Source organism: Camelus bactrianus, chromosome 16 (assembly GCF_048773025.1).
Source record: "Camelus bactrianus isolate YW-2024 breed Bactrian camel chromosome 16, ASM4877302v1, whole genome shotgun sequence".
NCBI classification, from domain to species: Eukaryota; Metazoa; Chordata; class Mammalia; order Artiodactyla; family Camelidae; genus Camelus; species Camelus bactrianus.
The window spans coordinates 16,702,296-16,728,288 of NC_133554.1; the positions used below are offsets into that span (position 1 = coordinate 16,702,296).

Here is a 25,993-nt window from a genome sequence, read left to right on the forward strand (position 1 = left end):
CAAATTCAATCTGTGTTGTAATTCAAGGCCAGAAGGACTCACAAGACTCAGTAACTAGTTATATTCACAGTCATTCCAGCAAAGGATACCCTGCAGAAGCATCAGGGGAATGATATGCATTGGTGGAGTCCAGGGGGACCCAGCACAAACCTCCCATGTTTGTCCCTGTCCCAGAGACGCAGGAGCACAGAAGTGCTCTCTTCCCAACAGCAAACCGTGGGGCGTGTGTGCAGCCTGTTTCAGTCTTGGCGAGGAGGGGCTGGTCACGTGGGCAGAACCTGCTATTAACTCACACTCTGCAGGAACAGACTTTGGGTCTTTTGTTTTTTTTTTAATACCTCAGCACCACAACTACAGGAGGCCGTATTTCTTTCAGGACTGTCATAGAAGCTATCAGGTCCCTTAGGCAGATCTTGAGCCGTGAATTAAAACTTAAAAAGCCCTGAATCCGTCATTTTAATTTTAACGAGATGTTATAGTCATTTGACTGAATAAGTGAGCTTTTAAGAATCTGTTGTGAGAAAATTATAAGGATGGGCATAAAAATGTAACTATCAGGATGCATCGCCAGAGCACCGTTTATAAAATCGACAAACCAGAAACTGCTTATGGGAAACCCCTGGGCATTTGGTACATAAATTATGGTACATCCATAAAGTGGAATGCTCAGAACGTTAAAAACATTATAGGAGAACATTTATTGACATAGAAAGGTGTTTAAGACATACAGATCTGTGAACAAAGTAGACTATAAAATAAGAGCAATGATTCCATTTTTTTTTTTGTAAAAAATATATATGCATATATAGCAAAACAAAAAGATGTGCAAGGACATACACTACAGTGGTAACAGTGCTTATCCCTGAAAGGAGCATACAGGTTCACTTTGTTCATTGTTTACCTGCATTTTCCTTTTCTCTATAAATCACATCATTTGCTTCTGTGATAAGAAAAAGTTAATCTATTTCAATGCTTCACTCTGATTAAAACAAAACCATTTTTTAAAAAATCACTTTTTTTCCGAAGCAGAAATGATTTCCAAGTTGCCACAGGGGCAGTGATTTTGTTCGCTGCGGAAGCCAACAGGAACTTTCACAACCACAGCCCAGGTCTGGTTCTCCCCCCTCACCGCCCCCAGATCAGATTCAAGGGGAGAAGGGTGCTTGCTCCAGCTCCCGTGTGCCAAGGCCAGTCAGCTCACCTCCAGCCCAGCCCATCCTATTCTTGCCGAGTCACCAGCCGCATCATCTTCAGAGCCATGTCCCCTTGGTCGGAAGGGACCTAGAATCAAGCAGTATCTGAGTTAGCACTCCTGATTCCATTCCTAGGGCCGGCTTCAGATTCAGCAACCAGGAAGGGGGCCAGCTCTGTGACAGCAACCTGGGAGGACAGCTGCACCTGGCTGCATCCTGTAAGACAGGGTCCCTTCTGTGAAATGACCATGTGCTGGACAGAAGCCCTTCTGGGCCCCCCACCATGCTGGGTGCAGCGGTCTAGAGAAGTCAGCATTTAGGAAAGAACCTTCTACTCCATTTGGGGCTGATTTATTGATTTCTTTATATAAAGGCTGTGCTTATGTTATTAAGACCCAGCCTGCTCAAGGAAGAGGGAAGACTCTACATTTTTCTTTTTTTTGGCCGGGAGGGTAGGTAATTAGGTTTATTTATTTATTGTTTTTTAAAGGAGGTACTGGGGATTGAACCCAGGACCTCGTGCATGCTAAGCCCGTACTGAGCTATACCCTCCCCCTAAACATTTTAAAGGATTCTCTGTGTAGAAAGGATTCCATTCTGGGAACAGGGAAGCAAACAGCTGAGAGGGAAGCTACCAGCAAACCTATAAACAAATACAAACCAACAGGACCCTTTGGGTGGCACCCCCAGTTTTACATTGTTATTCAATTTTCTTTTGTATTTCTGTAAGATTTTTCAAGTAATTCCTTTTAAAAAATCTGTTCCCCACACCCCATCCAAAGGGGAAGGGGCCGAGGCCTCAGTTTCTCCTCCACAAAGATGGTGGGTAGAGTAGATGGCTCCAAGTTATGAAATTCCATGGTTCTACGATTCTCTCACACTCCTGCCCCCAACCCTCCCGCCAGGCAATGTCCCCGGGGGGAGGCGCAGGCATGGTGGGGTAGCGACACTCCACCAACTAAAGGGGAAGTGGTTGAGGGGTGATTTAATAACAGCCTCCAGGTGCTATTTTAAGGCTGCCCCCAACTGATGTCTTGTTCTGTCTGTGACAAACCAAGAGGAAACGGGCCTGAACTCCGTGCACTGATGAGAGCCCATGGCTGGCTCCCCACCCCCCGCCCCTCCAACCTGCCTCCGCAGGGACCCTTGCCTAGAACTGTGTGTGCTCTAAGACTTCCCCTGCCTCTTCCCAGTCAACACCAAAGGTACTCAGAGCCACGACAAAATGCCTTCTTAACCCTGTGTCCTGCTGCCACCTTGTTCACTGTTTCTTCAAATCAAGTTTCTTAAGAAAGTGGGCCTCCTGCTTCCTTCTGGTTACTTAAAGGAAGCTGTCCTCTCACCCTCGCTGCTCATTCATCTGCTCCGTCCTTTCCATGCTAGCTTCCCAGCCTGCCAGTCCAGACGCTGTCTTAGGATGCTGGCCACAGTCACGGCGACTCCAGTGAACCCAAATCACTGCTAACGTCGCAGTCCTTTACCTGGGTTCTCAGCAGCACTGGACACCGCCAGCCCGTCTCTGCTTTGGGGGTGTCCCTGGTCTCCCTCCTGCTTTTCTAGCTGCTCCTTTCTCAAGTCTCATTTGTAGGCCCTTCTTTTTCCTCCCGCCTCTTAAACCCAGTCCCTTGCCTTTTCCACACTTGACTCCCAGACCTCTAACTCCACAGAGAAACATTTAACTGCAGACCTATACAGATGCAGTTTATATAATCAATTCCCTGCAGATATCCTTCTTGGCTGTTCTACAGGGAAACAGTCACGAAGTGCTGCTCAATCTCCCTTCTTATACTTTATCAAATTCCTCTACTTCTCTCCCTTCTGGATGATCATAAAAGCATCTTAGATCAGCTCTCTGCCCTAGTCTTGTCCCATGTCCTCAACTGCTAGAGTGTTATTTCATAGACAAATCTGGTAACTCCACTCCTTTGCTTAAAACCCCCCAGTGGCACCCTGTTGCTTTCAGGGTAGGTCTGAGCTCCTTTACTGAAGTATAGAAAGTCTCCTTCTTCTACCTCACCTCTCCCCGGCAATGGGGAGACACCCCTCCCCAACCTTGAGGCCTCAGTTGTCTGAAGGCTCCTTGGGAATCCCCCACATCTTCTCCTCTTCATCGAGCTATCTCCTGCCCATGCTTACAGCCTGGTCTTCTAGACCCTGAAGCCTGGGCTGGGCCTCCTCTCCCCCTGGCATTTCTCGCCCCATGTTGTTAGTCCCTCTGGCCCAAGAGCTCCCTGAGGACAGGGATGGTGCGCCATCCATCCGTGAATTCCCAGTGCCTGGCACAGGGATTAGTAGTTATGAGACACTCAAATGTTTGCTCAATGAAGAAAGGAACCAAAGAGTAAGTCAGGTTCTCTAAAAGCTGGCTGCATCTTCATTTCTGGGAAGTTCTTAAGAGGAGACTCAGAGTCAGAGAGGTTAAGAATAAGTGATCCAGGGTCAAAATACCTAATAAATATTGTGAGACCAAGTCTACCAGATACCCCAGCTCCGGCTTTCCTCTATACCAGGGTTTCCTGACCTTGACACGACTGACATTCTATGTGGAACAATTCTTCATGGTGGGGGGGGGGTCTGTCCTGTGCATGGGAGGATGGATACCAGGACCCATGGCCTCTACCCACTGGATCCTGGGAGCAACCACCCTCAAGCTGTGACAATCCAAAATGTCTCCAGACATCACTGAAGTCCCCTGATTGGCAAGACTGACCCCAGCTGGGAATCACGAATGGCCCTAAAGAGTAGCTTGCAGAGGGGCCATTTTGGTCCCCCAGCCCCCAGATCCCTCAGCACCTCCTTGGCCATCCAAGTAAACACACTATGTGCTTGGCATGCACACAGAGCTTTAAGACCTGTTCCTTAGACCTTCTTTCCAGGCACACAGCAGACCCTCAGCCCCTACCCTGTGGAGATTCTGTCTCGGCACAATGGAGCCAAGCCTTACCATCCCTCCCAATTACCTCCTCCAGGAAACCACCATCCTGGGATGAAGGGAGACCCTGTGTTTAAGCGACCAAAGCATAACTATGAGGGAAGCCCCTGGGCCCTTTCCACCTCCTGACATTCCTGCCTCTGGCTCCTGTGTGGGTGTCCGTGTGTGTGTGCATGCGTGTGTGTGCATGCATGTGTGTGTGCATGTGTGTGTGCAGTCACCCCTCCACAGTCTCCCTCAGCCCATGGAAAGTCACTCAGTCAACCTACAACCTCAGGGAAAACACTGTGTTCTCTGTGCAGGTGCGGGAGTGCAGTGGGCTCAGTGCCCCTCTTTGCAGGAGAAGCCTCTTCTGGATTGGAGTTCTAGAACCATCGCTGCTCCCAAACTCTCCCCGCCTTGTACCTGCACTGCGCTCAGCCTTACAGACCTCCAAGCTCCGGATTCACCCCCTGAAAACGTTGGGGAAAGACTGTTTCTCCCTCCTTCCCCCAGGACCACATGTTCCTTCAGGACAGACTGTTCAGAAGAAAGTACCATTCGACTCATTTAAACTAAAGAGCAGAGGATAGAGAGCCCAGGGTGAGTCTCAGGAGGATTTACTTTGTAAATGAAGCAGAGCTTCCTTAGCGAGCCTGCAACACCCACAGGCCCAAGGCACGTATGAGACCAGCCCAGGCGGTGACACGCGTCACCAGTGCCTGCGGGTCGCCTGGCAGAGCCCGAAGCCTGCAACAAACGCTGACTCTCTCTCACCATGTGTCCAGCTCTGAGGATCCAGTAGAAAGCCAGGTTCTTGTAGGACTTGACAAAAGCAGATGTTTCAGAAGATTTAGGGTCAGTGTACAACGGCTTCCACCTCAGCTGGTTGAACTTGGGCAGCTCTGTCCACTTCAGTTTTCGCAACCAGGCCTCCTGACCTGGCAAGGGGGACAAGAAGGGCCTGGCATTAAGAGCCGAGTGGAGCAGAAACAGAAATCTAGATCCTACGATTTGGCGTGGAATCCCCAAGCTGGAACCTGCATTAAAACTCACCCTGGGATCTTGTTAGAAGGCAAATTCTGCCACACTGGATCTGGGCGGGGCCCGAGACCCTGCATGTGCAGCACTGGGTGTCCCGGCCACACCCACGCTGCCCGGGTGAAACCTAACGGCTCTGAAGCCGGACTGCTTTTTGCCTCTGACTCTCCCGCTGCTGTCTGCTCTGTAGGAAGGAGAGCAGGGACCTTGTCAGGAGGATGGAGAAGCCTCAGCACAAGGAGATGGTACCGTGGACCACGTGGGCAGTTCAGGGAAGAAATGCAGAACCTTTTCAAATTGTTCTCAGTGCCCTGGGCTCACAAGTTGCAAAAAATATTCAATCCTGCTGACTTCACATCTGCCAGACCAGGGGCCTCAATCTGCCTGCCAGTTCTGAGAGCCTGCCTGGACCTCCCTCCGGCCCTCCTGAAACCAGAGGTGGGCCCAGGGCAGCAGCCAGTGTGACAGGGACGCAAAGACCATAAGACCAGTTCCCCTGGGTCCTCAGGCTTACGGGGTCGGGAGGGCTTAGTCTTAACTCACCTTGCAGGGCTTCCAGCTCCTGTGACACCGCCCCAAAACGACGTTTCCCCCCAGTTAAATGCTGCCATTGTCCAAATGGCCCCAGAAATGGCTTCTTTTAAATGTTTGCGGTGGGGGGGAGTGTTGTCCGTTTCTTTAATCATATCTAAGGCCTCAAAAGCTGGACAGACCTGGCTTCTCTGAGCAGCTCACAGCCTAGGGCAGCCCCGCCCTCTCCAAAGAGCCAAGGTCAGGGGTGGACGCATGTAACAGGAAACGGCCTTCCTTCTGCCATCTCAATGTCCGCAGCCCTAAGAGGCCAGTCCCCTTCCAGCTCAGCCCATGCGCCCCTCCGAGTGGTCCCTACCCATGGTGTCCACGATGAGGTCAAGCTGCCCATTATACACGGTCACGTTGACCCCGGCTTCCAGCAGCTCGTCCACAATGCTGACGACCGGCTTCATGAAGTCCCCCTCCATGTTCTGGAAGACGCTGGTAGACTGGCCTGCATGTGGGGAAGGAGAAAGAGGCAGCAGCTCAGAATCTGCTAGAACAAGAAGCGTCCCAGAGCATCCAGCACCTACTGGAGACTGCATACCGACTCTTCACCAGCGGGACCAAGCGGCCCATCTGTGCCCCGAGCCAGCCACGTGGAAGCGGGGCACACACCACACCCGTGCTCTGTTCGCTCGGGTGCCTGGGATGAGAGCGGATGCCATTTCCAGTGAGGGATGGGAACCTAGGCTAATACCCAAGGGAACAGGGAGGGTCACAAAATACACTTCAAGCTGCTCCTCTCAGGGCACAAACTGCTTCAAGGCCAGTGTTAGTTTTCCTCCTTGGCAGAGTAACACTAGGGCCATGTGTTAAGTTCTGAACAAGCAGAGCTACCTTGGTAATAAAGACACCAGCCCCAAACCAATTCAGAGCTGGCCCTGGGGGAAGTCACCTGGATGACTAGCCCCAGGCAAGAGAGGGGATGCTCAGCGCCGGCCGACAGCATCAGCACCATCACACCAAACAACTGCAGCACAGCTGCCATCTGTTTTCACTTGCCAGGCACCGAGCTAAGTAAGCGCTCGACAAGCAACATCTTGTTTCACCTTCATCAACCCTGGGGGGTTAGGAGATTTCACTGCTGCCATGGCTACAGAGGATGTGGCTCAGAGAGGCTGAGAAGCCCGCCCCAGGTCAAACAGCCAGGGACCACCTGGGACATGCACGCAGGCCTGGCAGCCTTCAGAGTGGGTTGGCTCAACTACAAACTGGACTCAGGACACTGGCACTGGGCAAGGACAACTTCTTTCCAGGCCACAAACAGACACACGCGGAGCAAGAGGGAGTTCTCTCTATCAGTCTACATCTGCAAAAAAGCAGTCAGCCCGCCCATCTAGCCACACTGGGCAGAGGGGGAGGATCCCCGTAAAGACAGAAGCCAGGCTGGACAACAGTGTCACAAAGGTAAGACGAGGGGGCTGGGCTGAAAAGATGTGCTCTTGTGATTCTGACCTTCATCTGGCCTCCTGGGGGCGCTCATACCTCCTGCTCCTTGCGCAGTGGTCCCCACCCCTTACAGCTCTGACATCGCATTCTTTTTATTTGAGCCAATTAACCTTCCCCTCATTTCTAGAAAGCGCTAAGGGGTGAAGGGGAAGACACCAGGTCTAGGACGAGTCCTCTGCTGGCTGCCGGTTGGGAGGATGGCCGTGTGCCCTGAGGAAGGCAGGACCAGAGCCAAGTCTGAGCCTCTCTGCAGCTGTCAAGGGGCCGCCCTACAGAGGCATAGCTTTGGGGTACCTTGGACATGAACTATATCCTCCTCAGCTTGGAATGCTCCCTCTCCAGGAGTCTGGGAGTCCCACTTGCTCGTGGCTTCCTTACAGAATTGAGCAGGAACTTGTCCTAGATTCTACCTGGCCCTGGTTCCTGGGGACCCCAGTATTTCCTCACTGTGTTCTTCATACCAGGATGTGGTAGATGGCAGACCACATCCACATCAGGATGCGTGCGGAGGCTGGCCAGAGACAGCCAGTCAAAACCTGTCCAAAAGGACCTTTGTCCAGAAGTCACACCACAACCAACTGTGGCCTTGGGCATGGCTTTTTTTTTTTTTCCAATAAACATAACAAAAATTTTTTTTTGGAGGGGAGAGATTAGGCTTATTTATTTATTTAATGGAGGTACTGGGGATTGAACCTAGGACCTCGTGCATGCTAAGCATGTGCTCTACCACTGAGCTATACCCTGCTTCCACTCCCCCAGGCATGGCTCTTTTAATCTCAGTGTTTCATTATGGAAAACTTCAAACTGATACAAAAGGAAAGAGAAGCGTGTCTGATGATTCTTATGTACCCAACCTGCCTGGCTTCACAGTGATCAACTCACAATCATTTACTTCCTCCCCACCCACTTCCCTAACCACCCCCTTATTCTGAACCAATTTTGGCATGTTATTTACTGTCTCAGTACGTGTTTGCTCATCCATAAAATGTGGACAGCAATACTGTTCTACCCGTACACACCCTCACCACCACAAAAACCCATCCCACAAATTAAGGGCTTTGCATTTCCACCTCTCTCACCCCCAGCTCTACAAAAGGCAGTTAATTAGCTCACATAAGTTACCTCCCCAGAAGCAGTCTTCAGGAATAATTTTGAGCTTCTTTCTGATGGGACCGTTCATGAGCTGACTCAAGTCATCCTCTTGCAGTTGTCTCACGTGGCGCTGGAAAAGACGGACTAAAACAAACTGGTACACGGTGAGTCAAAGGACTGGAGATTCGACCAAGAGGACCTCTTTTCTAGGCTTCTGGGGATGCTGTTCGTAAGAGGGAGGCCTGCACCTGGGAAATGAAAAGCATCCCCCTGATTCTCCCCAGATGGGGGAGAAAGTCGGGACCGTGTTCAAAGTGGAGATGCTGTATTAGTTTTGATTGCTGCCTTTTATGTACTTTGGGGCCATGGAGATTATCCAGCACGGTCAAAGGAAATCAGCTGGGTGGAATCAAGAGGTTCCTGCAGCTTCTGTACGAAGGAGGATGCCAGGCAGTTGGAACCCACAGTGAAGCAGGCGCAGCTGGAAGACAACGCAATCCAGCTTTTAGGAGGACTGACATCGTAATTCAATGTGCAGAAGCCGGTTTCCAAACCTCAAAAACACTATCTAAGTGCACGAAGCCAGATGCAAAAGACAACCTAGTGCAGGATTCCATTTATATGAAATGTCCCGAAAAGGCAAATCTAGAGACAGAAAGCAGATCAGTGGTTGCCTAGGGCTGAGGGTGGGAACGGCAGGCGGACATGTGGGACATGCGGGATCTTTCTGGGGCAACGGAAAGGTTCTAAAACTGGATTGTGGTGATGTTTGCACAACTCTGTAAATAAACCAAAAGCCATTGAATTACGCACTTAAAATGGATGAATTTTATGGTAGGTAAATTCTATGTCAATAAAGCTTTTTAAAAATTTGGTTTCCTCTAGCATGGAGGCTGCGACAGGGTCTCACAACTTCAAGGTCCACTCACCTAGGTGGCTCTGGGTGAATTCAAAACTCAACTCTGCTGCAGACTCAGGGGTGCTCTTCGTTAAGATGTTATAGAAGTTCACTCCATCTGTGTTCTGAAATACAGACACATACTTGGCTGTTTGTTTCCTTTCTTTATCTATCATCAAAGCTGTAAAATGGAAAGGCACCTGGCTCTCCATCTTATCCAAGGAGACAGCTTTAACTTTGTACATCTGCTTGGACTAGAAAGAAATGAAAGCTCAGAGACTAGCAATGTCAGCTAGAGTAGTGAGCCACCCATCTGCGTGGAGCGCCGACGCCGCGGGAGAAAACCAAGGGTGTGCGTGTTAATTTCCAGGGCGAATTGATCTGCAGGACAGACCCCAACACCAAGCAGGGGCCCGCTGCCCAGAGGAAAAAGCCAAGCAGGCTGGCCCGGAGCGTGTCCCCTGGTACCTTTTCAACGACCATTTCCGCCTTCCCCCACAGCATGGTGGCCTCTTTGTAGAGTCCCTTGTTTACGGCATCCAGGACTTGTTCTGCAATCTCAGACACCTCTGCCAGACCTTGGTCGTCGAGAAGAGACTGGAATGTAAATTGAGAACAGAAAGTCCACTTTGCTAGAGACACAAATCTGGCGCTGCTCTGGGTAGGGGCAGGTAACAGAAAGAGTGAGAGGAAGGAGAAAGAGAAGCATATGTGGGACAGTGTATCGTTACAAGTGACGTGTTTATTAATGAAAGAAATATGGCAAAATGTTCACTGAGTCTAGGCGGTGGGTATATGGGGGTTCACCATCATCTTTTAACTTCTGCGTATTTGAAAATTTCTATTATCAAAAGCTGAGGGGATTAAAAAATGTGCATTTCCTGTATCTAGAGAAACGAAATAATTGTGCTGATGCGTCTTTAAATTTGTCCCCAAGGCCAGCTGTTGCTTAGGGTCTTCAATTTTTTTTTAACTTTTTTTTATTGAGTTATAGTCATTTTACAATGCCGTGTCAAATTCCAGCATAGAGCACAATTTTTCAGTTATACATGAACATACATATATTCATTGTCACATTTGTTTTTGCTGTGTGGGGTCTTCAATTTGATATGGATTATTTGACATGTCCTTAGGGAGCAGTGTCCACCGCATAGGCAAACCCAAACTAGCTTTGTCCCTCCTGGGGACAGAGCCAGAAGAGGTCAGCTGGGCTGTTACACAAAGGGACAGAAGTGGGGCTCATATACTCACCACACTGTACAGGTAAGGTCCCCAGGAGACCACCGAATCTAAAGGAAATCACATACATATGAAATAAGTTTGTTGTGGCTCTGTCCTCCCCACAAAAATACCTAACCAGCTTTCCTTCCAAAGCAAGAAACCCAGTGGCTTTGGCCCACCCATGGACACCTTAACTCCCCGGTGTCCATGCAGGGCTGATGTCCAGCGGCTGGGAGGTGGGGCGAGGCTGTGGGAGCCTTTCTGTTGACTCAGGACTAATGACACATTCACTTGGCCTGATACTGGCCCAGCAACTCAGTCATCACCAGTGATGGCAGCACAGGCCGGCCGTGCGGGTGCAGCGGAGGCTCTTATCTGCAGACTTCTAGACTTTCTGTCAGCTGAAAATATTTCCCCGCCCTCACAGTTCTGCTCTGCATCCTGCTCGGGCCTCCAATCTAGGGACACCAGCTTCCACTAAGGAGCTAATTAAGGAAGAAGGCTAATGATTTCGTAATTCAAGTGTCTATGGCCACGCTGCCAATCAATTCATTTCAATTCCAAAAATATATCGAGAATTTACAAAGTGCCTGAAGCCAATAAGAAGCTTTAAAAGATATCAATATAAGACCACACCTGCCCTCAAAGAGAAGAGTTGGGTTTGGACAAGTTCACAATTACAGAACACTAGGTAAGGTTAGTGCCACTGAGAGACATTCCAACAAGATATCAAGGATCATAACTTAGACAGCACATTTGAATATGTCACTCCTTCGCTTAAAAGCCCTCAATGGTTTCCCTTAAGCCCAAGCATCTCAAAGTATGTTTCAAATAACCTCAGTCCTGCCGAATGTTAACCTGGGAGTTAGAAGAAAAAAATGTCTTCGGTTAAACACCTTTGGGGTTATGCAAAAGACAACACATTTCTTTACTGCAGGACTTCTCAGAGCCTTTAATCTGCCTGTGAACCTTGAGGGGCAGGAGCCAGTATTTAGCACTTTCAAAACTCATTTGACCTCGGGGCCCTTTGTACAGCATCTCATTGGATCGGTATTCTTCAGAGTACACCCTGAGAAGTACAGGCACGCCAGGTCCTCTGGGACCCAGCTGCCATTCACCTCTCCAGCTGAACCATCAAACCTGTGCCTTGGTTTCTTAATATAAACATTCGTCTACAGTTCTCCAAGGCATCCCACTCCCTGCTTGAGCTGGACCAGGGACTGACAAATCTTTTCTGTGAAGGGACAAATGACAAATATTTTTGGCTTTGCAGGCCAGCCGGTCTCTGTTGCAATTACTGTTGTTGCTGCCTCCAAATAGTCAGACAACATGCAAATAAGCGGGTGGGACTGTGTCCCAGTAAAACCTTATTCAACAAAGCAGGGCGGCCGGACAGACTTGACCTGGAGCTCGTAGTCTGATGACCTCTGATGTGAACCTCAGATGTCCAACAGAACTTTCTGCACTGATGGAAATGTTCTGTATCTGGGTGGGCAACAGTCATATGCGGCTACTGGGCACTTGAAATGGGGGTAGTGCAAATGAAAGACTGAAAATTTTCTCATATTTTAATTAATTTAAATTAGTCACACGTGGCTATGGCCACCATACTGAACTGTGCAGATCCCCTTGAAGACATGAAGCGTGTCTGTACACCTTTCCTGGCACCTCGAACAACACCTACTACCTAGCAAGCAATTAATAACTGCTCATGAAAATTAACAGTATTTCTCCTTCAAAAAGAGCATGCTTCTGGGATGGAAGACTGATACTTAAGGTGGATGTGGAAGGAGGGACTAAGATCTGGGAAGGAGGACTCACAGGGGGAGGTGGCAAGGTGAAGAAGGGAGATTTGGGGCAGGGTGAAGGGCACGTGCAAAGCCACGAGGCTGCACTTGCTGGTCTCGGGGAGGAAAGCAGGGTTATGGTGAAGTGCACGGATTCCAGTGCCTGTGGCCTCTGGATGTGAATCCTGGCTTTAGCAGGGTGACTTTAGGAAAAGTGCTTAACCTCTCTGAGTCTCAGTTTCATCACCTCCAAACACTGGGGTGATAACAGCCTCCATCCCACGGAGCTGTTGTAAGCGTGAGATGAAGTTATGAGCACATACAAAGTGTTTAGTGTTGTTAAGCAGCTGTGATGAGAACCTGTCGTCACTCTGAGTGAGACACCTGGCAGGAACCCTGCTGGCCCCTCACGCCCCGGGTCAAGGCTTCTCCTAGGAGGTACATCCAGGGAGGAAACACAAAGAGCAGCCCTTCTCGCAATGCGCACTCGGCTCTCAGGTCTGTCATTTCAGTCCCGCCCTGGAGATGCCGAGACTGAGTGCAAGAAGTAACCATTCCAAGTGGATCAGCATGTCTTGGATCCATCAGGGATGTGGCTCTGTAAGAAGCCGAATCTCCATTTTTTAGGGGGAAAATATTACTTAAAAATTAAAACAAATTACTATTTTAAGAAACTGAGGCATAGTCACACATCACAAGCAATAAGCATACATTTAGAAGAGTTTTGATTAACGTATACACTCATGTAACGACCACCCCAGTGAAGGTACAGAGCACAGACAGCCTAGGAAGCTGGACATTTGCCAGTGTCTGGAGATACTGCTGGTTGTCACACTGGGGTGGAACTACTGGCATCTAAAGGGTCCAGATGCTGCTAACATCCTAACATCCCGCAAAGCCCAGGACGCCCCTGCCCCCAACGACAAAGAATCGTGTACAACTCAAAGCGTCAACAGTGCTGAGATTTAGAAATCCTCGTTAGAGGTAACCCTACACGGTGACTATTTCAGATGCCTGAAGCCACACCCTGGGTGTCTGCAATACAAACAGTTTCTGTCTATACTCCCAACAAGGATGCTCAGCTTATGAAACTGCGAGCCTCCGAGTTACAGGACCAGATGGATTTGTGGCTCCTTGAAATCCCATTTGACATAATCACTCTCTGACAGCTGCAAAGGGGAAAATGTTCTATTTCTTCTCCCACCAGTACCCTCTTCTAAGAGCCAGGGGCATCGCTTCTCAGCACTTGCTGATCTGCCAAATGTTTACGAGGGAAGTGTGTGGGTGCCTCTGTGATCAGTGCTACCCTGAGCATCGATATGACCAGCAGGTGAGAATTTCACCCCAGTGGTCCACGTTAACATCAAGAAGCAGAGAGGATAAGATGACAAACAGATGTGGGTTTGAATCCTGCCCAGGCCACTCATTCTGTGGGTCAGAGGGCAATTCCACCACTTCTACGAGACTCAAGAATGTCTTCAACTGTAAAATTCAATTCTTTTGTTGTGAGAATCAAATAAGAGAATTCAGTCCAGCCCATGGCAGCCCATGGTAAGTGCTTTGTAAATGAGTTCTCAGCCCTAAATTTCCTGGACGCTCTGGGGGCAAACACTTTCTGTGTTGACTTCTCCAAGGACCAAGAGAATTCCACTGCCTTGTTCTCTGATCTAGACAACACAGCCCAAAGTCCCAGGGAAGGGTGGGGAAAGGGAGTTTTAAAATGTCTGAAAATTCCGTGCTTACCAATGGGAGAGATCCAGGAGTCACCCAAGGCAACCCCGGCAAAGTTGCACTGGATGGTCCCTTGCTGAATGGCCTGAAAGAAGAGGAGCCAAGAAATATCCTTGTCAAGGGGACTCAGGGACCTCCATCCCTTCCTCAATACAAGGGATCCAAGCCTTTATACACTGCCTTGCCTGAGCCCAGAAAACGTCTGCCCACCCAGGATTCCCTGGGTGTCCAAAGTCAGATACTCACTGGAGGGCAAGAGTAAGTCTTCCCTGACACCATCTGCAAAATCAGTAGGAGCTGCCCTTAGTCTTTCTCTACTGTTTTCACAAAGGTGTTGGCAGGATGTGTGTGGGGTCTGGGGCAGCCCCTATCTTCTTTAGAAGGGACACTGGTACTCTTCCTTCTGAGGGCTGTGATTTCTCATAAGGTGCTCAGGGGGCTCTCTGGGTTCAATCGTCACTGTCCGAGTGGCCATCACTGAAGAGCTGGACTCCTCAGAAGGTACTCAGGGGTGGGATGGATACCTTAGGACTAGGAGCTCATTCCCCTCTGCTCATTTTATTCATTTAAAAGGAATACATCTGGCCAGTAGCAGAAAACTGAAAACAATCTAAATAGTTATATCAATAGGCTGGGCTAAATAAATTCTGGTTATGTCCATGGTATATGAGACAACTTAAAAAGAAGAATGAGAAGGCTTTTTACGGACTAATATAAAAATATCTCCAGGGTGTATTGTTAAATTAAAGAAGAGACATGTAGAATAGTGTGCAGAATATGCAATCATTTGTATAAAAACGAGGGAAAAGAATATATATAAATTAGCTTATACAGGCAGGAAACATCCCTGGAAAGGTACAGAAGAAAGTAATAACAAAGGTGGACCTGGGGAAGGTGACAGAGGCAAGAGGAAGAATTTTTACAGTACACCTTTATCTATTTTGAATTTTGAATTATGAATTAATGCACAAGCCATTGAGGGATCTAAAAGAACAATGAATACCCCGACTTTGAACACTGGTAATAAAAGAGAAAGAATTATGCTTTTATCTGGCTTTTCCAAAAGGAGCTTTTTTCAAGTTTCTTAAACAGTCCCAGAGGATGAGGAGAAGTTCCACTTTATAGAAGAATAGCAGCCAGGAAATGTGAGCAAAATGACAGAAGGAGAAAAACCATCATTTTGAAACTCCTAATGAAATGACTGATGTATGTGAGAATTAAAAATTGACATTAAAACTATTAAGTGGAAGACGGATGAAGAACTGAACACCCGTATAGTGTGAAGGCAAAACCACTCAGATAAATTTCTGTCCAGACAGAGGGTGTAAGAATTCCATGGAGGAAATCATGTCTGGACACTGTGTGCCTTCTGATTCAAAGCCAAATGAAGTGAATGACCTCCCCTATATCAGGGGTTGGTAATTCTGTCTATAGAGGATCAGATATTAAACATTTCAGGCTTTGTAGACCAAAAGTCTATGTTGCAATTACTCAACTCTGCCACTGTATTGCTAAAGCAGCCACAGACAATATGTAAACAAATGAGAGTTCTAATAAAACTTTATTTGTGGACACTGAAATTTGAGTGTCATCTAATTTTCATGTGTCATGAAATATTCTTTTTTTTAATACACCCCACCCCACAACCACCGCTCGAAAATGTAAAACCCATTCTTCGCTCATAAGTTATATAAAAACAAGTGGTTTTTTTTTCTAAAAAATAAATCCCACTTCAAAAAATAAAAAAGAATTCTAAAAAAATAAATAAATAAATAAATAAGGGTTGGGTATAGCTCAGTGGTAGAGTGCATGCTTAGCACGAGGTCCTGGGTTCTATCTTCACTTAAAAAATTCTGAAACGATTTACCAGTTTTCACTCCCATCAAATGTGCATGAGAGCACTTATTCCCCTGACTTCTTACTAAAACTGGGTGTTACCAATCTTTTAAATATTTGTAGATCTCCCAGATGTGGCTTACTGATAAAAGTTGGGCATTGCTCACGTGTCCACAGGCTGTTTGCATCTCTTCTACAAATTGTCCGTATTTTTTGCCAATTTTCTATTAGGATATAATTCTTTCTAAATAGATGTATTGATAGGAATACTTTTTCTATTATTTATTTGTCTATGTGTGTATATGTTTTATACTTATTTATGAAACTCTAAGAAGTTTTAAATTTCTATATGGTCTACATATGTCAACCTTATCCTTTTTGGCTTTTGGGTGTTTCATCTTATGAAGGAAAAGAAAGCTTTTCTTACCAAGATTATAAAACTTTTCTCCTATATTTTCAGGTTCTTTTGTAGTTTTGATTTTTATGTTTAGATTTGTAATTTGTCGAGAACTGGTATTTTATGTAAAGCAAGAATCTAACTTAACTGTTTTCCAAAGTGATGGCCATTTGTCTCCATACCATTTATTGACTATTCTATCTTTCCCTCAATGAATTGCAATGCCATCTTTTATCATCATTTATATATGATCACGTGTAAGTATGATGCATATGTGTGTTCATACATACACATAGATGCATATACAAACAAATATAAAAATATGTATAAAATGTGTCTCTAGATTCTTTAGCCTGCTGCATTTCTCTGCATTTGTCTGTTGCTATGCAGGTAGGACACTGCTTTACTTGCTGAAGCTGGGAAGCTTGTTTGATACCTGGTAGGCAGACTTCACTGTTCTTTTTGAAACTTTTCACGGTCATTATTACAGACTTACTCTTACTCTGCATGTTCAAGGTCCTCCTCAAAGCACATTTAGTAACCAAGTGAGCATAACAAGTAACACAATAACGGTTCTTGTCTGAAACCAAAACAACAATGTCATCTTCCCTGTTACCTTATGAAGTTCTAGGCCAATGCCAGCAGCCATTTTCCCTCCGTAGGACTCTGAGAAAATGTAGAATGGAATTGTCTAGGAAGAAAAGGAATGAATGAAGAACTAAATATCCTGAATGCCTTTTAATTCAAACAAATTCATTTCAAATTCCCATTGCATGTAATGGCCAGACAAAACGAATCAGCTTTTGGTTGGCCTTTCCTCCCATGTCTGATTATCATACTGGCTCCGGGTCATTCCTGCTGAAAACCACCTTTAGAGATGGTTGAAACCAAAGCCCACCACCTGGTCCTGGGAGCAAAAAGGTTTTCTCTGGAATAGGCTGGGCGTGGAATGCTCGGGGAAGTATAAATATATTCTGATGGAAGTCATGCTGAGACTGCTAGCCCCTTGCTGACTCATTCCCCAGTCTTTGCTTACCTGGAATTCTTTGTGGCAATCAAAGAAGACCTTCAGGAGAACCATCATGTCTGACGCTACCATGGCCAGGTCTTTTGCATACGCATCGCTGTTGTTCACATAACTGAACCCGGTGCCCACGGGGTTATCCACAAATAGGAGACTGGCTGCCTGGAGCTACATGCCACAGAGGAAAGTCAAAAGTGGCAATCAGCCAGCCAGTCACCAATTATCTTTTGATTTTCTTACATGAGCTCAAGAAAAACCACACGTGTGAGACCATCAGTATGGTTATGATCCCGTTAATAAAATGTATTTAAAAAAAATTCCGGAACAGGAACACGGATTACTATGGCCGAGAAAGGCAAAAAGGAGAGGCAAGATGGAAAGAGTAACACATACATGGGGATGGAAGCCCCTGAGCTGTTGCATTCACACAACATAAATGTCCTGAATGTAATCCGCTTGCACAGGTAGAACCAACAGTGTTGGCCTGGGCAACAGCTCGAAGCAGTGAGTGGTCTGGATACCACATTCAAGAGGAATCTGATTTCCACATTGGCACGGCTTCGCTGCACACTACAAGAGCAGCAGAATTTATTCTAATATCTTTTCCAAAGAGGCTTAGAGTTCTAGAATTTTACATCCCGAAAGATCCCTAGTGATGACACAGTCCAGCTATGTCCTTTACTGATCAGGAAATTAAAGCTCAGAAAAGGCCCAGGACTTGCCCAAGGTCATGAAGTTGGAAAGGTAATGGCAGCATCAGGGACAATCAGGTACAAGGCTGGGGTCTCCTCACTTCCTGTGCAGACCCGGCCCAGGCATTACCCTCTTAGTTGTGGGAGGCTTGGGGACAAGCCAGTGGGCACTGTGCTACAGCAAGTGAAAGTGATCATTTAATTGGAACGAGCACATGAATGTTCTAGGCTGAGGAGACAGCACGTGCAAAGAGCCGAGGCAAGAGTAAGTAAAATGTGCTTAAAGGAGACCAGTGTGGAGACAGACAAGAAAATCAAAGGGCCCAGAGGAGACCTTAAGGAGGTGATCCTGCAGTGAGTCTTGAAGAAAAGCGGAGGTAAGTATGATGAGAGCACTGAGAACAAATGGCCAAAGGAATGAAGCCCCAGCCCAGGAACTGCCCAAGCAGAGGCCTGAAGGGAAAGAGCACGTGGAGAGGTGCTGGGAGATGTGGTTGTAGACAGCAGGAGCCAGTTCATGCTCAGGATTCTGGATCTGGTATTTTGGGGACCTGAAAGATGGTAAACTAAGGAATGATTTACGTTGGAGAGTTTCACTCAAGCAGCCTGTGGAAAGTGGACTGGGAGCAGGGGCCCTTTGAAAGCACCATGAGAGGGGCTGCAAAAAGGGATGGATGAAGATTAACAACATTTGGGTATTAAACATAGAGCTACCATAGGACTGGCAATTCTATCCTTAGGTATATATCCCCCCAAATTGAAAACAGGGGCCCAAACGAATATTTGTACACTAATGTTACCTGCATTATTCACAGTAGCCAGAAGGTGGAAACAAGCCAAGTGTCTGTCAACAGACGAGAGAGGAGCAGAGCAGAGGGTGGCCACAAGCCAGCAGCAAATCCCACAGTTGGGCAACAGCCCACCCTGCCGATGGTGTGGTTTTGCCCAGCAGTGTTTGGCAGTGTAGCCAAGCAGGTGGACGCTGCGACTGACCCCAGATCGGGTGTGGAGGGAGAGGGATAAGGGAGCCCCGGGGTGGGGAGCTGGCTGAAGACTGGTTAAGTAAGGAAGTGGGGCTAAGAGTGACGGGGCGGGTGGAGGCAGAGAACTAGAGAGACATCAAAAGGGCAGAAGACAGGGGTTTTGAAGTCCTGATGAAGTCATGAAGCAGTGTGGCGAAGGAGAGAGAGGAAAGATCAGAGGCTGTGGCCACAAGGGGTGACCCTGGCATCTGCGGGGACAGCCAGTATGTGGGTTGTGACAAGCCCCAGGGTATCTGCTAGAGTAGGTTTCTGCAGGCAAGTGGGGAGAAAGGTCATGGACGTGGGGTAAGCTGTCCCAAGAAACGAAAGAGGCTGGCTAGAGAAGAGGCCTGTGGACAAGTGCCCAAGGCCCCCAGAAACACAGGAAGCAGGGTGGCGGGGCGGGATCACTTAAGGTGTGACCCCACCCAGAATGGGGTCAAGCGGTGCGGCGGAAATGGGGGAGGCCTCAGCCTGGGGGAGGCCCCAGGGCAGCCTGAGTTAGGGGCCTCTCTCACTGTACCCAAGTAGTTCTTCGTGGTTTGAGATCACTGTCAAGGGGCCCGATTTCCTTGAAGTTCCCAAATCCAGTGCTGGAACCACCTGGACCACCCTGTGGAAGGAAAAAAGAACCACGAATAAATTCAGAGAAAATGTTAGTCAAACCTTCGCCATCACAAACGATGACCACATTCACTATAAACAATTTCTGATTCGGTGATGGCTCCGTCAAACTCACACACGAGACACAACCGATCCAGTGAACCAGGGGCTCTTGCTGAGCCTAAGCCATGGGCACTTAGCCTCTGCTCTGGCCGAGTGCCCTGCTAACTGCTGGAGGCTTTCCAAAGAAAGGAACCGGCCTGGGCTAAGAGTCCCCAGAAGGAACTTCCCTACCCCTGATTCACCGAGCCCAAGCCTTGACCTGACACAGGGCTCTCTGACTTCAGAACATCTTGTGTGACCCGTCTCGTTTCAGAGATGAGCAGTGAGGCCCACAGAGGCGAACGTGGCAATCAGGGCTCCGCCAGGACTAGATGTGGGGTCCTTTGACCCTCCACCACCCTCTCCTCAGTGTCCCAGAGGATTTACAAGGGACCCAGACTGAGGGGCAGTTTGATCAAGATGATCCCCAGGGTATAACGGAGCAAATACAGAAGTCCCAGGGCAGGAGGCCCTCAAAACTATGGGCATTCTGGGCTGGGGCGAGACTGGATTCTGAACAGAAGCTCAGTGATGGGGGCCCAGACCAGGAGAGGCAAAGGTTCTATGGGTTCTAAGAGCTAAGAGAGGGGAGGGGGTCCTTCAGGAGATGGTCAGGGGAAAGGATGGTCAGTGCTTTTCTGGACAAAACCTCAGGGGCCATTTGAGCCAAGGGGACAGGACTAGGGCCTCAAATAAAAGGATACTGCTGCCTTGTGCAAGATGGATAGGGAAGGGAGAATCACAAAGATGGAAGGGAATGGGAATGGTTCAGGCAAAACAGAAGCCAAGACCATCTGTATAGGGAAATCTTAAAAAAAAAAAAAAAAAAAGACAACACAGAGTCAGGGATCAGGGGTAACTAGAGGACCCCAATACGCAAAGGCTTTATGAAACTATTTAATGCTTTGAACCTACACCAAGTTAACTATTATAAAATTGGAAGGCTATGAACCCCTCTGTACCTTAAGATGCCCTCTGTATCTTAGGATTTCCTAACACACTGGTAAAAAGTGCAGAAGTCAGAGGCAGATGCTCATTGCAGTGGCATTGACAACTTTTATACGAGCAAAAACCGGACCCAACTCCAATGTCCCCCAGTGGGTGTCAGTAAATCATGACATGTCTACAGGATGGAATGTGACACTGCCATTTAGAATCACAAACGATGAGAAATGATGTGGCAACACTGAAAAATGTTCACTGTGTTACACACAGTAAATTAAAAGCAAGTGTCCTCGAGTGGAAAAGCTGGGCCCCTTTTTCCTGGGGGACTTCCTGGGATGGGAGAGGACCAGAGGGCAAGGAAGGAAGCTGGGAATTCCAGGGGCATGGTCCTTGTGGGAGAAATCCCCTTTTCTGAACTCTGTTCTATTTGAGAACATTCTACTGCAAAATCTTTTTTTTTGTCTAGAACGTTTGGCAGGAGAGCTGTCATGGCCCGGGGCTTTGCACTGATTCTGAAATATGGTAAATGTGTCAGAGGACCAACTGAATGCTTAGAAGACTTGAAAGTGTACGGGAAGCAGCACCCTACCCTACTCAGAGTCACTCCACTCAGACGATGTGACCTCGATTCTCAAAGACCTGCCCGGGGAAGTCAGTGCATGTGTTCTCAGTAGGCTGCTAAAAGAGATCTCCTTTTATCTGAGTTAATTATTTCTTCCTTAATCATACTTTTTCCTCCTCTCTTGGGCCTCTGAGGAGACAAGGAGCAGGTCCGTTAGTAAGGCAGTTAATAACCATCGAACAGCATCTCAGCTCGCAGTCACCAAAGGTCAAACGGGATGGCCTCCAGGGACCAGAAGTCAGGAGCAAGCAGAGGGTCCCCTCCGCCAGGAGCTCCTGCCTGTCTGAAAGGGGGCCCCCACCACTCAGTTTTGACACAGCAAGTTCAGGCCCCAAGTTACTACATTCCCTGATTATTTGAAAAAAGGAAGGAAATGTCTTGATTTTCAAATGTTCGCAACTAATTCAAATTAACCACCACCCCACTCTGAAATTAACCGAAAAGGCTTGCAACTTCTGAAATTCAGGGGTTTTCGAATTGGGTTCTGGAAAGCCCAGGAAGTGCTAGACAGGCAGCGTGTGACAAAGGGGAGGCAGAATGGGTGGGACTTCGCACCCCGCCCCCACCCTGCCCCAGCTCTTCTTGCTTCTGCTTTGGTTCTGTCTGTAAACTTTTGCTTGGGGGTGGAAAAAGTTCTGCTGATTAACAGAATGTTTGCAAACCACTGAAATCTCCCAGATTAGAAAACCAAAGCCCAGAGAAGGGAAGAGTCTTTTCGCAGCTTTAAGTGGCAGAAAGGCTTCCAGGACCCGGCTCTCCTGACTGGCACGGCTCTCCCTGACAACCCCGCCACATCTTCATCTCCAGCCAGATGGACAGAAGTTCCCTGGGCCACACAGATAGGTTCTTCTTCTGAGACATTTTCTTATCTGCACCCTCAGGCTGAGCCTCACCTTAACCTATGCTCCAGGGAAATACTTGGGACAAAGGTCCCTCCCTGCAAACTGGGTATCTTTGCTCCATCTCAGCAGAAAGTCTGTATCTACTGGCCTGGGAGGCAAAGCCGGGGGCACTGGGAGGCTGCTTAAGAATACTGACCTTCACATCCCATGGAAGCGAGTACCAGGGCGCCCTATTTACTGGTGAGCAAACTAGGCACCAAGCTGGGCCGGACGTACAGTCTCCCGAAGGTGAAGCAAGACCACGCTCCTCAACCCCTCCAGTGAGGTCAGTCTTCCAGGCGGGTGTGGGCCACCTCTGGACAGCCATCTCAGTAATGCAAGGCAGGATCCTCTGCTGGTCCCCACAAACTTTTTGACCAGCTCTCTGTCTTCAATGCTACCACCAGAGCTCAAGATTAAAATACTAACACACTTTAGGGAGAAGGATAGGGCCCAATTCTTAACACGAAGATACAAAAGGTTGAGTCTTTTCAAAAGATCAGTTTTTCTGGGGCCAAGAGGTTAGGGTCTAGAAAAGGGTTTGCGGAGGAGCAGGAGGGGAGGTAGTTAGGGTACCTCAGTCTTTGCTATGGAACCTTCCAAAATACTTTCTGTCATCATAGAGTCAAATATGTGTTCAGGAGTTTCCATTCCTGAGAGTTCCTGCCACTGCCTGGGCTGGGCTCAGTAGAAAAAGATCCCAGCAAAAGCTCGAATCCTTCATTCTCTGATTTGGCCTCTTTGACTGCACCATGGCCTTTGCCTGTTTCAGAGAGGATGCTGATTCCCCAAGCCTAGGAGACCCCTAGCTGGCTGCCTTACCAGATCCGTTCTTCACAGTGGAGCTGGGAGCCTTTAAGAGCAAAGTGGTTAAGTGACGGAAAACCTGGCTTCAACCTCAGGCCAGGCAGTGAAATGACTTTTACCTGAAGCCACATGACTAGGGGCAGTTCTGAGAAGTTCTTGCAGGGGCTGGTGGCATAATAGAGCCACCAGAACATGTGGGCATCCTTCCGGACAGTCACGTAACCCCATATTTCTTTGCCCTCCTCTGCGGGTCTGTCAACGACAGCACCTGAAATAGAAGCACAATTTGATTTTCCTGAAGGTCTATGTCTAGGTAAATCTCAGGCCCAGGAGAGATGGCCGTGCTAGGCTAGAGATGATTTGGTTTATATATCAGGCAATTTACTTACTCCAATATATTGCGGAGAAAAGGGACAAAAAGCCTCATTAATGAAAAAACAAACCAAACTTAATGATGGTCCAGGAGTCTGGAGACTTTCACTTTTTCCTCTACACCCTCTGTAATATTTGGAGTTTTAACAGTAAGCATAAAACATGTTTATGACTCTGTTTTAAAAAGAGAGAGATTTGTATTTGCAGGAAAAAAAGGAAAATCTCAAAATGAACATGATGATTTTTCTTTCTCACTTAACATATGATTAAAGAAGCATCACACAGCTGGGTGGGTGTAGCTCGGTGGTAGGGCGCATGCTTGGCATGCCTGAGGTCCTGGGTTCAATCCCCAGTACCTCCATAAAAAAAAAAAAAAAAAAGAGGCATCACAAATTAGTGGGGCAAAGATTATTCATTATATTATGCTGGAGAAACTGTTAGCTTTTTTGAAGGTAAAAAAATAGAAACGTAGGTCCTCTCTTTACACTGTAAACCAAGATAAGTCCAAATGGATTAAGTATATCAATTTTAAAATTTAAAAATAATATGAAAATATAATGGAATGTTTTGATCCTGGATGAGGAGATGATTTAAGCATACCCCAGAGACTATAAAGAAAAAGATCAAGAGTTGAGGACAGAAACTTGTTACATTTCTGCACAACAAAAATAAAAGTAAAAGGCAAACAACAAAGAAAGGTGGGCAACAAATATGAAAAAGGGTATTTCCTTAATCATTAATTAGCTCAGTTTAAAAAAATGTAAGATCCTGATGGTTCAATGGATAAATGCCATGAGGAAATAATTTATAAAAAGGAAAATACAAATGTCTGATTAATATGTGAAAGAATGTTTAACATCACTAATATTCAAAGATATAAAAATTAAAGCAATAATGAGGTCACTGAAAAAATCTTTGCTTATTGGACAGACGGCAGGGACTCAATGTCCACAAGGACACAGGAGACCGACCTTTAGCCCTGTTGGTAAAAATGCACACTGGCATAATTTTTCTGGGAAGGCCCTTGGACAGAAAATTTATCAGAAGCCATATATATATTCTTTAATATATTACAGCTCCAATTTTCCTTAGTTGACGTTTCTAGCATCTGCAAAATACGTATCAGAAAAGAGTAGGGTAAACACAGTTTCTTGTCACTTTTGCTAAAGCAACATCTTTCAAGTTCTTTTTTTCTCAGGTACTACTCTGTGGGTAAAACAGGCGGCTTATTAAAAAGTGATGGGAGCATGATCCTTGGTGACTGGGGTTTTCTGCCTCTACTTCCTCCTTTTTAAATTTCATGCTCCTGTGTCAAGTAAAAGGACAAAAACTGGTCCCCGAAAGAACAGAAGGGAGTAGATGAGCAGACAGTGCTATTTTGTAACTTGATAAGGATGGAGATTAAGACAACCAGAAAGTGGTCTGATGAGCAAAACAGAACGATTAGAATATTTCATTATACATGTAGCTATAAGAGCACACATACAAGTAACACAAGATTACAGACAATCTTGAAAATGACAGATAAGGCTTGGTCCCTTCTGATCTAACCTCTGGCACTCCTCCCTTTCCTGCCAGTGACCACTGTCAAAATTTGAGGGGGCAATCTATTCGACATTTCCCAGACACAAGCTGAAGGGTCACGTGATCCCCATTTACAGCCGAGAAAACAAGTTAAGTAACTTGCCTGGGATCACAAGGCAAGTTTGCGGCCAGTTCCCACTCTCAGTTCTTGATTCAGACAGACCAGGAGTCATTTTGCTTAAAGACTGCTAATCCTTTTGCAAGTCATCCTATTAAACACGAGTTTAGTTTTGCCAGAAAGGACCGCGGTGAGGGAGCTGTTAACTTGTCTGTTCTGCCCAAGTAGAGGAAGAAAGGCTTAATTAAGCTCAGTGAAATGTCCCATTCACGGTGGGATTTTTCTTCAGGGGTCTTTTGGACCGTGTGTTTCAGCTCAAAATTTAAAAAAGAACTTATAACCTCATTTAGCAGCCAATCACGGCATGAAAAGGGAGACGGCCTTAAGATCGTGTAAACCTCATTGATCAGCAGCTTCTCCAAATCTCACACTTTGCCAAACTACTTCTACCTAGGCGTATGGAAGAAAGGAGGCACCAGACTACCCAGGGCCAGAAAATAGTAGAAAAAGAACTTTGAATTACAAAATAAGTAAGTAAACAAATAACAGAGTGAGTTTCAAAAGCAATACACGCAGGGTAGAAACAGAGGAACAGGAATATGCTTTAAAAAGATTCTCATCCCTGGAGAGAGGAGGCATCCGCCACTGATGCAGCTTTTGCCCGAACCTACCCGTGCTCAGGCCCAGAAGCAGCAGCAGCAGCAGCAGCAGCAGCTCGGGACAGGTTCGCGGCGCCAGCTCCATGACGAATACCGCGCGGCAGCATCAGCTACAGGCTGGACCCGGCCCCCTACCACGTGACGGTGGAGGGCGGGGCCTGGCCCGAGAGGCTCGGGGGCGTGGCCTGGCCCTAGCGGCCCGGGGGCGGGGCCTGGTCGGCCCGGGGGCGGGGCGGGGCGGGGCGGGGCGACTCCAGTGTTCCACGCGCCCTCTACCCGGCTCACCGTCCGTAGTTCCTGCAACGGCCCTTGGGGCGTTCTTTTCTCCCCATCACATCCTTCTTTGCCGTTTTGGGGACAAGCAAAAAGGAAGAGGCTTTTAATACGTTGATTTGACTTGGGTTGTGCGACAGGACTGCACCTACAGAGAAATGACCAGGAGGACCGTCCTTCCTGTCTCTCCCATCTCTCCCTTCCCCAACAAAAGGCC

The 25,993-nt window shown here is 47.4% G+C and overlaps 1 protein-coding gene across 1 annotated transcript; it reads right to left on the reverse strand.

The window, feature by feature from the left end:
• Window positions 1–679: 679 nt before the first annotated feature.
• SCPEP1 (serine carboxypeptidase 1) lies at window positions 680–25,672 on the reverse strand. The gene is made up of 13 exons (XM_010951084.3): window positions 25,516–25,672; window positions 22,950–23,098; window positions 19,394–19,483; window positions 17,169–17,324; window positions 16,749–16,823; window positions 13,912–13,984; window positions 10,412–10,449; window positions 9,629–9,757; window positions 9,192–9,285; window positions 8,293–8,406; window positions 6,035–6,172; window positions 4,882–5,045; window positions 680–1,281 (listed from the first exon to the last, which is right to left on the reverse strand). The coding sequence occupies exons 1-13, from the start codon at window positions 25,586–25,588 to the stop codon at window positions 1,219–1,221; spliced, it is 1,356 nt and encodes a 451-aa protein (XP_010949386.2). The 5' UTR covers window positions 25,589–25,672; the 3' UTR covers window positions 680–1,218.
• Window positions 25,673–25,993: the final 321 nt, after the last annotated feature.